The 13,027-nt window shown below is 45.5% G+C and overlaps 1 protein-coding gene across 1 annotated transcript in view; it reads right to left on the bottom strand.

The window, feature by feature from the left end:
• LOC149298775 (F-box DNA helicase 1-like) overlaps positions 1-13,027 on the bottom strand; it is a 39,771-nt gene that overhangs the window by 14,784 nt on the left and 11,960 nt on the right. Inside the window, exons 10-12 of the mRNA XM_089487088.1 lie at positions 6,101-6,323; positions 1,040-1,127; positions 123-209 (exon numbers count right to left, since the gene is read on the bottom strand). Coding sequence (XP_089343214.1) covers positions 123-209; positions 1,040-1,127; positions 6,101-6,323 — 398 coding nt within the window. The remainder of the gene's footprint in view (positions 1-122; positions 210-1,039; positions 1,128-6,100; positions 6,324-13,027) is intronic.

The raw sequence follows: 13,027 nt of genomic DNA, 5'->3' as shown, positions 1-13,027 counted from the left end.
CATCAAATCATTCATTCATTTATTTTTTTTCTGAGCTTGTTTAATCATTGTTTAATTATTGGTTGTTAACTGACAGTTTTTGCATGACGTGGCTGGCGTTAAGGGGTTAAGGTTATACTTACAGGGTGTGCAGTCCTGAGCTTCATCTACAAAGATAGCATCATAAGAAGAAAGATCGGGTCCACTTAACTGCCAGAGCTTCAAATACCCTGGAAGAATAAAGTAACCCAAAATATAAATGACATCATACATATGAACCAAAATTATATTTAAATGACACCCAATGCCATACATAAGAGGTAACAATCAAGACAGAAAAGAATAAAAAGGCAACACTTCTATAGCACCACGCAATCCCAAAAGAATTAGAAAGGGTCAATACGTCTCACTTTATCTGTTTAACAATCCTGTGCCAATTGTCTTTAATCAAGGAGAGAAAAATAGGTCATGATGTTCCCTGATGAAATTCCCACAGAGCAGAAAAATGCAGATTAACTCGGCAAGTTAGGTTAATGGCATTATAACTTAATTTGCGTTATAGCAAATGATTGGGGGGGGGCACATTCTTACAATAAGAAAACTTCAGACTATCACAAATCCCTGTGGATTTAAAATCTTTGTTACAACAATACATTCGGTTTTTTGTTAAAGACTAACAATCTTATCTATATTAATATTTGTTTTGGGGGGATTAACCTACAAAACCAGCTCTAAAAAGCATAAGGATTTAAGTTAGCTTTCTCTAAAGAAAACATATTTGACATTATGTATATGTGGACCTGTGATGATTTAATTTTATCCACTACCTTTTAGTGACTTCTCACTGAATGTCACTATTATCTTGTCCACTATTCAATCATCTATGGTATGTGCTATTTTTCTATAATATACATTTCCACCCTTTGTCTTGTTGCTTTCCATTATAAGCATGTCAGTATCCTTCTTTAGTCCTCAAAATAATAATAATAAAATCTCCATCATTACTAACTTTAAAATGTCAGATATGCAACTAGGTTTAATTACAATATGGATAAAATACCATCATGCGTCATTTTGTAAGAAGATTGCCTAGTTGTTTCCAAACGTTTCATTTTTTCCCAGATTGTCTCTGCTTGTCTCACAGCAAACTATAAAAAAAAGTAAAGGAGGCAATTAATTATATTAGGGCTGAAACAACTAATCGATAAAATCGATAATGAAAATCGTTGTCAACGATTTTCATTATCGATTAGTCGAATCGATTTTTATCGATTTTATCCTTATATAATCCGACCTCAAACAGAGATCGGATTATAACACTAGAATCCAGATCCCCCGCAACGCTGCAGGGGACCTGGATTCCCCTCACTGTCGGCCGGTCTCTCACTTCCGTCTTTCTCCCCCCTCCCATACACCCCTCTGACTCCTCCCCCTTCCCATACACTTATGTGCCTCTCTCCCGACTCCCTGGTATTTTGTGAACCTCCGTTGCTGACAGGCACTTTCACTGCAGCTTCATAGAAGCCTCAGCGTAAGTGAAGGGCAGTAACGGAGGCTGTCTGTGCGCATCGTGCAGACCCCCACCGGCTGACAGAGCTTTGAGGTCTCCTGCAGAGGATCATCCTCTCTGTCAGCCGGTGGGGGTCTGTATCGCACAGACAGCCTCATTTACTGCCCTTCACTTACGCTGAGGCTTCTATGAAGCTGCAGTGTAAGTGCCTGTCAGCAACGGAGGTTCACAAAATACCAGGGAGTCGGGAGAGAGGCAGAGTGGTGTATGGGAGGGGGAGGAGTCAGAGGGGCATATGGGAGCCACCCTCCCATACACCACTCTGGCTCCTCCCCCTCCCATAAGTCCAGTGGCGACTCTAGAAATAATATATAGGGGGGGGGCACACAAGATACCACAGTCAAACTGGGGGGGCATTAATAATTTCCACCATTAAATCATACCACTGAAAAAACACACACACATTTATATATATATATATATATATATATATATATATATATATATTATATATATATATATATATATATATAGCCAAAAGTAATGTGCTATGGAATGATACTTTTGTTATTGGACAATACAATACTTGATCATTCAACATGGGGAGCCTGAAGCCACAATTTAGTAAGACTAATCCTTGAAATCCTTTAAACAACACAATACCTTAACTTTTGCACTAAATGATTTCAGGGCCTAATATTAGATCCTGCTGCTGATATATATATATATATATATATATATATATTAGCCCCTGCTGCCCAAATATATTAATATTAGCCCCAGTTGCCGATATATATATATATTAATATTAGTCCCTGCTGCCGATATATATATATAAATATATATATAAATATTAGACCCTGCTGCCGATAGCAGGTGTAGATCAACACATTAACACACAAACCCAGCTTTGCATGTATAGATCAATTAAAATTCACTTGTGATCTCAGCACTAAAGGTATATATCAAATAAACAGAATCAGACATACAAATCCTGTATTTGCAGGTATACAATAATAATATATGAAACGTAGCATTGCAGGTTTAGATCAAATAAATACATGGAAACAGCATTGCAGGTATTAATCAACTGAACAAGACATACAAACCCTGTATTTGCAGGTATACATAAATAATGTATGGAAACATAGCATAGCAGATATGGATCTACAGAAGAACACACAAACCAAGATTTGCCAGTACAGATCAATTGGAATTCACATAAAAACACGGCACTAAAGGTATATTTAAAACGCCCTAAATTACAGGGATAGATCACAGGTTGCACACCCAGATAACACGCATAAGATTTGCCATGTTTGTCCCATATACACCCTGCCTGTGCCATCTTGGTCCCCAAGGCTCAAACATCCTGCTAGTGCCATCTTTGCCCTTCCACAACTATACATCTATGATACACACAATCACATTAACTCATGCTCCCCCTCATTCAGACAAATTATCCACATATTAACTCATGCTCTCAATCATTCAGACAATTCATCCACATATTAACTCATGCTCTCAATCATTCAGACAATTTATCCACATATTAACTCATGCTCTCCCTCATTCAGACAATTTATCCACATATTAACTCATGCTCTCCCTCATTCAGACAATTCATCCATTTTAAGAAACTACACTTCTTGGAGCTTCAAATGAGGGGCTACATGTATTTGTAGGACAAAAGTTGAGTGCACAAATAATGATGGAATATGTCGCTTTGGCTTGAAAATATGTTTTTTCTAACCATAGCGACATGTTCATTTGTGTCTTGCACACTCCAGGTTTGTACTAGAAACACATGCAGCCCCTCATTTGATGCGCCAAGGGATGTCGTTTTTGCAAATGTGTACTTTTTGTGCCATAATTTAACTTCCTACGTGAGCAGTAATGCCACGTCAAGGCTTCAACCCTAATTACTGATCATTCACACGCCTTTCATATCTCCATTCACTCGCAGAAGCACACACCATACTTTAAATACATTCACTCACAGAAGAACACACCATTCTTCCCCCTTACAATCCCAAAGAAATGATGGTAAAGGGAGAAAAAAAAAATCACTTTTACAGCAAAAACAAGTTTTGCAGTAAAAATGCAAGGCGCTCCAGGGATGAGATCGTTACTCACCTACCACACAGGCTAAATGGCTGATTTTAATAATATTTGCAGTTCATCAGGATTTCAAAAATTGCCACTCTGGGATCATAGGATTAAAAATTAGTATCGGCCATTTTTAAAAAGGGAATGTGACTTTTTATAACTATATGATCGCTGTGGTAACATTGGCTACCACAGTGATCATTTAGCTAGAATACTTAAACTTATTATTTTTTTTTTTTTAAAGTTAAACTACTATATGTTTAAATAATTTAATTTGGGGGTCTCTAGGCAATTTTGATCTTTATCTGCCTTTAGAGACCCCCAAATAATTTTTTTTACATTTTAATTTTTTTAACTTAATATTTTTCATTAGTGAGGCGATTACCTTTCCAACGGTATATGTTGGGGGTATGTAGCTGCTTAGCAGCATGCCCCCATACCTCTTTAACTGACAATTGTCATAAATTTGCGCGGTGACATCATCGCGTCATTGCGCGAGACATCACCGGGCAGATCGGGTGGCCCCGGTGATGCCCTTCAGTTTGAGGAGCAGATCGCCGGGGTAGGTGGTGATGGAGGTCCACAGACCTCCATCAAGGTAAGGTAGTGCTAGTGACGGCATGGTGCGGTCGTTAGCACCTGACTGGGACTGCTAGCGATGGCACCATGCCGTCCTTAGCAGTCAAGGGGTTAAAGTCCCATTGCGGGACTCTCCTGGGTGGTTACAAATTCGGCGGGGGGGGGCAAGGAATAACCTAGGGGGGCAAATGCCCCCCCCCCTTGCGACGCCACTGCATACGCCACTCTGCCTCTCTACCCGGCTCCCTTGTGTCTTGTGAACCTCCGTTGCTGACAGGAGGCAGAGTGGCGTATGGGAGGGGGGAGGAGCCAGAGTGGAGTATGGGAGGGGGGGAAGCCAGAGTGGAGTATGGGAGGGGGGAGGAGCCAGAGTGGTGTATGGGAGGGGGGGAGGAGGCAAAGTAATGTATGGGAGGGGGAGGATCCAGAGTGGTGTATGGGAGGGGGAGGACCCAGAGTGGTGTATGGGAGGGGGGAGGAGGCAGAGTGGGGTATGGGAGGGGGAGGAGGCAGAGTGGGGTATGGGAGGGGGAGGAGGCAGAGTGGTGTATGGGAGGGGGGAGGAGGCAGAGTGGAGTATGGGAGGGGGGAGGAGGCAGAGTGGTGTATGGGAGGGGGGAGGAGGCAGAGTGGTGTATGGGAGGGGGAGGAGGCAGAGTGGTGTATGGGAGGGGGGAGGAGGCAGAGTGGTGTATGGGAGGGGGGAGGAGGCAGAGTGGTGTATGGGGGGTATAATGAATTTCAGGGAGGCAGAAGGGCATATCTGGGGGAGTTAGAGTGGTGTATAGGGGAGGTAGAGTGGTGTATGGGGGTATAATGAATTTCAGAGTGGCATATCTGGGGGAGGCAGAGTGGTGAATCAGGGAGAATTTCAGGGTGGTGCAGGGCATTTATGGGGAGCGGAGTGGCATAACAGGGTGCACAGTGGCATATAGGGAGGTATAAGGCATAAATGGGGGCGAGTGGCATATTGGAAGTTATAAGGCATATCAGGGGGGCATAAGACATATCTGGGGGGAAAAGGTATATCAGGGGGCTCAGTTGGATATCACTGGCATATAAGGAGTATAAGGCATATCGGGGGCACAGTGGCATATCAGGGGGCACAGTGGAATCTCTGGCATATAAGAGATATAAGGCATATATGGGGCAGAGTGGCAAGCTGGGGGTCAGATGTGCATTAGTGGGGGCAGTTTGGTAAATAAAAGAAAATATAAACAAGGCTTTTTTCTCAGTTTTTATTAACTATGAAAAATAGTTAACATATGAATTAATATTTACTAATAACTTTGTATTAAAACCTAGTTTGAGAAACACTGCGTTTGGGTTCTTGTAGCTTTTATTATTACGTCAGTAAAATAAGAAGGTGAATAGCGAGAGGCCATTGCAATAAAGAGATGAAAGTGTAAATTGTACGTTTTTTTATTACATTATTTTAAATTAAAAAAAATTGCATTTTTTATCCCATTAATCGAAAAAATAATCGGCCAACTAATCGATTATTAAAATAATCGTTAGTTGCAGCCCTAAATTATATGAACAAGGAACAGATCGACCTTAAATCAGGTTATAAAGTTGTAAAGAAAATGGTATTCCTAGCACTGTTACGCTCATCTTTGTGCTGAACTAAAAGAGAAACATCAAACATTAGGCCTTCAGCTTGTCTTTGTTGGTGCCTTTCTTATAAGGTCCTAAATCATGGTACCAGATGACACCAAAATAACAAAATGACAAAGTATACCCTCTTATCACACTCTCACCTTACTTGTAGTCTTTGAAAAAATCTCTTAAAAATCACCACAGGATAACTGGAGCCATATTACTGACAGCAAAAAGTTTGATAAATCTGCATCTTCAACATTAAACAAAGCACTGATGAATTTAATATACTTTACATTTCTGAATCTTTGTCATGGTACTCACCGATTGTAATGCTGGTGTGACCAAAGATTTCTCCCCATTGCTATTTATATACCAAATGGGGACATGCTCTCTTTCAATTGATTCCTCCGCAGACGAAAAAAAAGTCTCCAATGTCTTTGCTACAAGTTTTGCCCGGATAAAACCTCCCTGACCCTCGGGAAGTACACAGTTAATGGCGTATACAGTTAGTTTAAAGGGGTTCAGTTTCTGCTTTTGCTGATACCTGGAAGCGTTAAAGAAAAATATTATACAGGGTTGGCCAAACTTGCTTAATAGACTTCAGTTTTTCAAAGCCGCATGACATGCACATTTTGTTACAAAAATTATATATAAATATTAAGTACATTCATATTTTTATATGTAGTTTATAAACTCAATACATGAATAATATAAATGTAATATATATATAATATGTTTATCTACTGACAGTAGAGGTCCCCTTTCCCTCAGGTGTTTTTTTTCTTCATCTGTTTCTCCCCCAGGATCCTTTGAACAGGCCTTCTGGAGCACTTCCTCAAAACGGCAGAGATTCACGGGGAAAGAGAGGTGTAGAAGCACTTCACTTCGTCTGCAGTATTCTGGCTTCTAGGAGTACTTCCAGAAAGGCGTATACCACAGTGTACACCGATAGAAGGAACGGGGGAGAGGAAATGTGAGGATTCTCCGCTGTTTGAGGAAGTGATCCGGAAGGCTTGGTCAACAGAGCTTATACTTAGAAGAAGCAGAGGAAGAAAGAAGACAAAAGAACAAGAAAAGGGAAGAGAAGAAGCAGGAAAGGGAGACAGGGACACAGAAATGGTCAGCTTGAGAAGGTAGAGCGAGCATGTTCGCATTTGCAGGAGGTCTGCGTGAACTGCCTCGAAAATACGTTGGTCCAACCAACATAGTTCGTGTGACAGTTCCTAGAGTCACCCTACCCCTCCGCTATTGTTGCCCTGACTCCCAGAGGACTATTCCCAAAAGGGCCACCTGATCGGAGCACGGACAGGCTCCGGGGGCATTTCACTCACGTCACTTTCCTTTTCTCATACTGGGATCAGGTCGCTATTTTGGGAATTAGCAGAGGGCTGAGTACATCGACCATCAAGTAAGTTAACTCCGGAGGCCAGCGGTACCTAGGACTGTTTCCTATGGAACTGTTTGCGGCTACCACCTCGTGGGCGGTCCACTGGTTCTTCCACACTCAGTGGTCCCGGGACTTTGCTGGACTCTAGGACGTCGCTATTTTCACGGATTGTGCCCCTCAGTTAATGTTATCCCGTGACATGAAACTCTTTATTGCGTTAATAAAAAATTATTTTATTGCCTTATTTTGTAAAAGTTTGCACACGGCACACTAAGGTCTGAGAGATTTAATAAAGATAATGCGTGCTCTTTATCTCCCAGACGTAGAGGTGCCGGTGTCCTGTTGTATTGCCCCCCCCCCCCTTGGTGTCCCTTCCTATAAAAGGCGATACTTGACCCATAATTAACAGTTTTCCTTTTGTTGTACTTAAAGACTAATCATGCCTTACTTTGCTTGGGGATATTGCCTACAGATTGCAGTGGGTTATCGTCCTGAAGGGAGAAGTCGTTCTTGGCGGACAGGGACAACCTGAGATCCCTGGTCGGTCCATCACAGTTCCGACAGTCGCACATTACACACCCTTGTGCTATTACAAATTTAATAGTTCTGTTGCTAGCTCTGCTTAAAACTACCATCACATTGACCATAATAACCGTTCCCTCTGCTTTGGCACGAAGCATATAAAAATGGAAAGGTCGGGGCGTGCCCAACCGCAGAGAAAGATGATCTGACTGCTCTGCCGCCAATTGCAAGTTTTTCACACCATACTGCTCCTAAAATATCATGAGCCGCTCAAAGGTCGCCACGGACTCCTCCACCCCGGGTGACTGTCCGAGTTTGTCCTCAGCCTCGTTGCGGGAATATTTCCGGACCCCTGCGGATCTGGCCTCGCAGCCCGCTGAAGACCACGAGGCTGCGTCCCCGGCTAGTTCCTCCTCTGTGGAAGATACTGCCTCAGCGGCACGCTTGCCGTCCTCGTCTCATCCACTGGAGGTGTTGCAGCTTTTTTTCGTCGGCACCCTGGAAATCTGACTTTTCCACGCTCATCACGGAGCTTAAACAAGTGGTGCGCGATGAAGTTTCGGCACTTCGCGCAGATTTATCGTCACTTGAACACAGGCTCAACTTACCTGAGGGAGCTCCGTCGTCGGATTGAAGACATTGATAACCAGGGCCGCCGACAGAACATTCGTGTTCATGGAGTGCCTGAGCCGGACACTTCTGAGGACGCCCTGGCAATACTCACCGAGCTGTTTAATGGTCTTCTGAACCAGTCGCCTGACTCCCCTGTACCGATAGACAGGGCACACACCGGGCTCTCCGTCCCTGGGGTGGTCTGGGGTCGCCACCGAGGGATATAATTTGCCACCTGTCGGATTTTCGTTTAAAGAAAGCTCTAATGGCCAAAGCACGGGAACTTGGCGCTTGGCCGCTACAGGGTCACCAAATATCCTTCCTTCAGGACTTATCCAACCTCACTCTACAGGCTAGGCGAGCCCTGCGACCGCTAACGTCGGAACTCCGAAGACTCCAAATCCCATACCGCTGGGATCATCCCTTCGCCCTGGTGATACAGCAACCGGTCCCTCACCATCAGGCACCACCATGACGTCCTGCATATCCTACAGCTCCTGGATCTACCAGACCTGCAGCTCCCAGACTGGGTCGACATGGACTCTGTCTCCGGTGCGACCTTGAACCCCTTGCCACAGTCGGGACGAGCTCACCGTTCGGACTCCGCACGACGGAGTTCTTCTCGTGGAGTTCCCGCATGCACCCCTATCTCTCGTCACCTGGGTGCCATTGAGGAATGAGTGGTCGTGAGTACTTATGTTTATTTGTGACACTACGAACTCTTACACCATGCACACTGATAACCCCGACAGGTTCTCTGCTATTCCCATGTTTGACCAACTTCATTGTCTCTCTGGAGGCACTCCTCGATCACTGCACCACAGCGCCGTTTACACTTCCCACGCCATTAGTCTTCGCTGGAATGCCGAACGCTGCTGAACTTTACCGACGGTTCACTCCTGATCACTTGTTCCTGTTTTCCGCCAGTTTGCTGCCTGGTTGCCGTTGTGACATTCATATTGTTGGGGTTAGTGACTATGCTGACTTCATGTTTGTTTTTTGTTTTTTTATACGACTCACTACCTGCCTGGGGCACTGTCTCACCGCCACTACACCACCTCTTTCACTTACTTACGTTCCCCGTTTTCTGCGGGGATGTCGCGGGGCCTTACGGAAACGTTTCGTTGCTTCTGTACATACATCTGCACCACCTGGTGGTTGGTGACACGCCCGGCCAACTCCTTGGCCTCGCGCCCCTGCCTACTTCTGCATTTCTTTTGATACTCCTATCACGCCTGATAACTCACACAGCGCCTGGCCGTTTCCACAGCATGACACATACATACTTTTTTTTTTTTTTTTTGCTACCTATTGTCAGGAACCAAATTTTCACTGCCTGAACCATGGCTTTTTTATACCTGTGGTGTTTACATCTGCAACCACTAGTGGCCACCCTTCACCCTCTGGAGCACTCAGAACTCAGGTGTGCCTTGTTACCTGGGTTGAGCCCTAGTCTACATCCAGCTGGGCCTTGTTACCTGGATTACCCTGCCTTTATGAACCTGCCCTGCCCTTCAGTCAGGGCCTTTGTATTGAAGTCTATGGACCTTCCTGCTGTGGCTCTGCACCTGTACTGTTCCTGGTTCCCTGCTTTGTGTCCTGATCAAGTGGACTCCCTGCTTTGTGTCCTTCCAAGCGGGCTGTGTGCCTTTTGTACCCTTCCAAGCGGGCTGTGTGCCTTTTGTGCCCTTCCAAGCGGGCTCTCTTGTCTGTTGCGCCCTTCCAAGCGGGCTCCCTGCCAAAAGACTTATTACCTATATTTTATTTTGCCATACGTCCGGTTACTTGCTTAGACTATATTACCCTTATTTGCTGGTCCTGTTATATACATGAAATACACTGCATTACCTGGATTTCTGTTTGTGGTGTCTTTGTTTGCATAATCATGCACCGTGGGTTACATACTGAACCCCAAGTATCCCCTGTGCATGGGCTCCTACCTGACCTGATCACCCGAGTCCTGACAGAATACAAAGGCCATTACAAGGAGTCTGCGGGGTTACTTTCAGTCTTCAAAGTCATAGGAGAATGCTTGCTTGAACTGTGCAAATCATTAATGCAAATCTGGGACTCCAACTCCAATCACTCTCATGAAGACCATTCACCTACACCTGCTACATCACCTGAGAAATCCAACAAGCCTGTTACCAGTATTAAAAAGGAATCTCCTAGGAAATCTAGGAAACGTGAACCCCTTACCACAACCGAATTACAACAAAGGCGTGATGAGGAATCTTGCTTTTACTGTGGCAAAAAGGGACACTGGATCACCCAATGTCCTCTGAAACCAGCTAAACCCACTGCAACCCACACCAACAAACCCCAGGAACCTGCATGTGACAACAGCAACGCATCTCTTCCCCAACCTGGTGATCCTTGGGTTAACCAATCCACAGTACCTGGCACTTCTGCGCCATCTGTAGCCATGTCGGATGACCTCCAGACCATCTCTGATGAAACCGACTGGTCTGATATGGACAGCGTGTCTTCAGATGCTTCTGTTGCTGATACAACAGACACACCCGCAATTGATAACCCCACAGCTGTTTGTGCAGTTGGGACCACCACTCCCATTACTCCCAGGAATAAGAATCATAGACCCCAAACAGCAAAACACTCCTTAGGGGCTCCTGGTTACATCCTAGCATCTGACGGGACGATTGTGCATAGTAAAGAACTTAACCATTACGAGCAACAGCTGCGTGAACAGAAGTCTGTTAAGCCTGCCACTCCAGCCTTGAACCAGTGCAGTTCGGGTACTACCCCCCTGCCCCCAGAGGTGCTCTGGGTACAGGGCAGCTTCGTGACCCCTGGTGCATGGACAGCCAAGAAAGAGAGAGTATGGAACAGTGCCATCATGTCTATGTATCCAGCATCCAATACCACTATGTCTTACAACTGCACTGCAGATGACCTTTCCTCAGACTGCGTCATTGCCTCTAACGGAACTGTAGTAAGAAAGGAGGACCTGCACGTATTTGAAAAAGCTCTACGTGCTAGGGCTAAGAAATCTTAACACAGGTTTTGATACTGCCTCTCTACAGTCCCAGGAGCACCCGGAGGCCGCTCCTTGTGGAGGGGGTACTGTCAGGAACCAAATTTTCACTGCCTGAACCATGGCTTTTTTATACCTGTGGTGTTTACATCTGCAACCACTAGTGGCCACCCTTCACCCTCTGGAGCACTCAGAACTCAGGTGTGTCTTGTTACCTGGGTTGAGCCCTAGTCTACATCCAGCTGGGCCTTGTTACCTGGGTTGAGCCCTAGTCTACATCCAGCTGGGCCTTGTTACCTGGATTACCCTGCCTTTATGAACCTGCCCTGCCCTTCAGTCAGGGCCTTTGTATTGAAGTCTATGGACCTTCCTGCTGTGGCTCTGCACCTGTACTGTTCCTGACTCCCTGCTTTGTGTCCTTCCAAGTGGACTCCCTGCTTTGTGTCCTTCCAAGTGGACTCCCTGCTTTGTGGACTCCCTGCTTTGTGTCCTTCCAAGCGGGCTGTGTGCCTTTTGTACCCTTCCAAGCGGGCTGTGTGCCTTTTGTACCTTTCCAAGCGGGCTGTGTGCCGTCTGTCGTGCCCTTCCAAGCGGGCTCTCTTGTCTGTCGTGCCCTTCCAAGCGGGCTCTCTTGTCTGTCGTGCCCTTCCAAGCGGGCTCTCTTGTCTGTCGTGCCCTTCCAAGCGGGCTCTCTTGTCTGTCGTGCCCTTCCAAGCGGGCTCTCTGTCTGTTGCGCCCTTCCAAGCGGGCTCCCTGCCAAAAGACTTATTACCTATATTTTATTTTGCCATACGTCCGGTTACTTGCTTAGACTATATTACCCTTATTTGCTGGTCCTGTTGTATACATGAAATACACTGCATTACCTGGATTTCTGTTTGTGGTGTCTTTGTTTGCATAATCATGCACCGTGGGTTACATACTGAACCCCAAGTATCCCCTGTGCATGGGCTCCTACCTGACCTGATCACCCGAGTCCTGACACCTATTCACCTGGTAGCAGTGCAGGTTGGTCACTGACCCACATTGCGCTGTGATATGTTGCCTGTAACGTGTATTTGGGGGATGTGGTGTAGACCTTCACTCTGTGTGTACTGTTCAGGTGGTTGCCCATTGTTTCTGAGGGGTATTGTGGGCTCCTCAATGGCATTTTCATAATACTGCTTTGGTGATCTGGTGTTGAGGTGTTTCACTCCTTGGTGCTGCTGGAGGCCCCACGATCTTCCACCCGAATCTGGTAGACCCTTGTGTTTTTTTGTAGGTTAGAAACGCAGGCCTGCGTTTCAGAACGCTGGTGTCTTTGTAGATCACAGTGTCCCTACCTTTTGTGGTGCGTACGCCCAGATTCATGTCACTATGGTCACACAGTGCCAGCTGTGTTTTGTTTTTTTCCCTCTCACCTCTGTGACCACCTCTCTCACCCCACTTTCTTTTCTCTTCTTCTTCCGTATCTCTCTTCTCTTTTGTCTTTCCCATATCCTTCTCTCTGCCTCACTCTTTCCTGCGCTATGACGTCTCCAGCATGTGGCGAGCTCAACCTCCTATCTATCAATGCCAGTGGGCTGAATACCCCTGAGAAGCGTTCCTCCCTTTTCAGGGACCTGAAAAAGAATCGGGTTGATGTCGCTTTTGTGCAGGAAACTCACTTTTTTGGGACTAAGGCTCCCAAGACTTCACAACCGGCTCTATCCCACCGTTTCCCTGAGTAACAATCCACTGGCTAAAACTAAGG

Source organism: Sceloporus occidentalis, unplaced genomic scaffold, assembly GCF_023333645.1.
Source record: "Sceloporus occidentalis isolate IW3139 unplaced genomic scaffold, rSceOcc1.0.p SCAF_31, whole genome shotgun sequence".
NCBI classification, from domain to species: Eukaryota; Metazoa; Chordata; class Lepidosauria; order Squamata; family Phrynosomatidae; genus Sceloporus; species Sceloporus occidentalis.
Note: the sequence above shows the minus strand (reverse complement) of the source record. Positions and strands in the feature narration are given on the sequence as shown.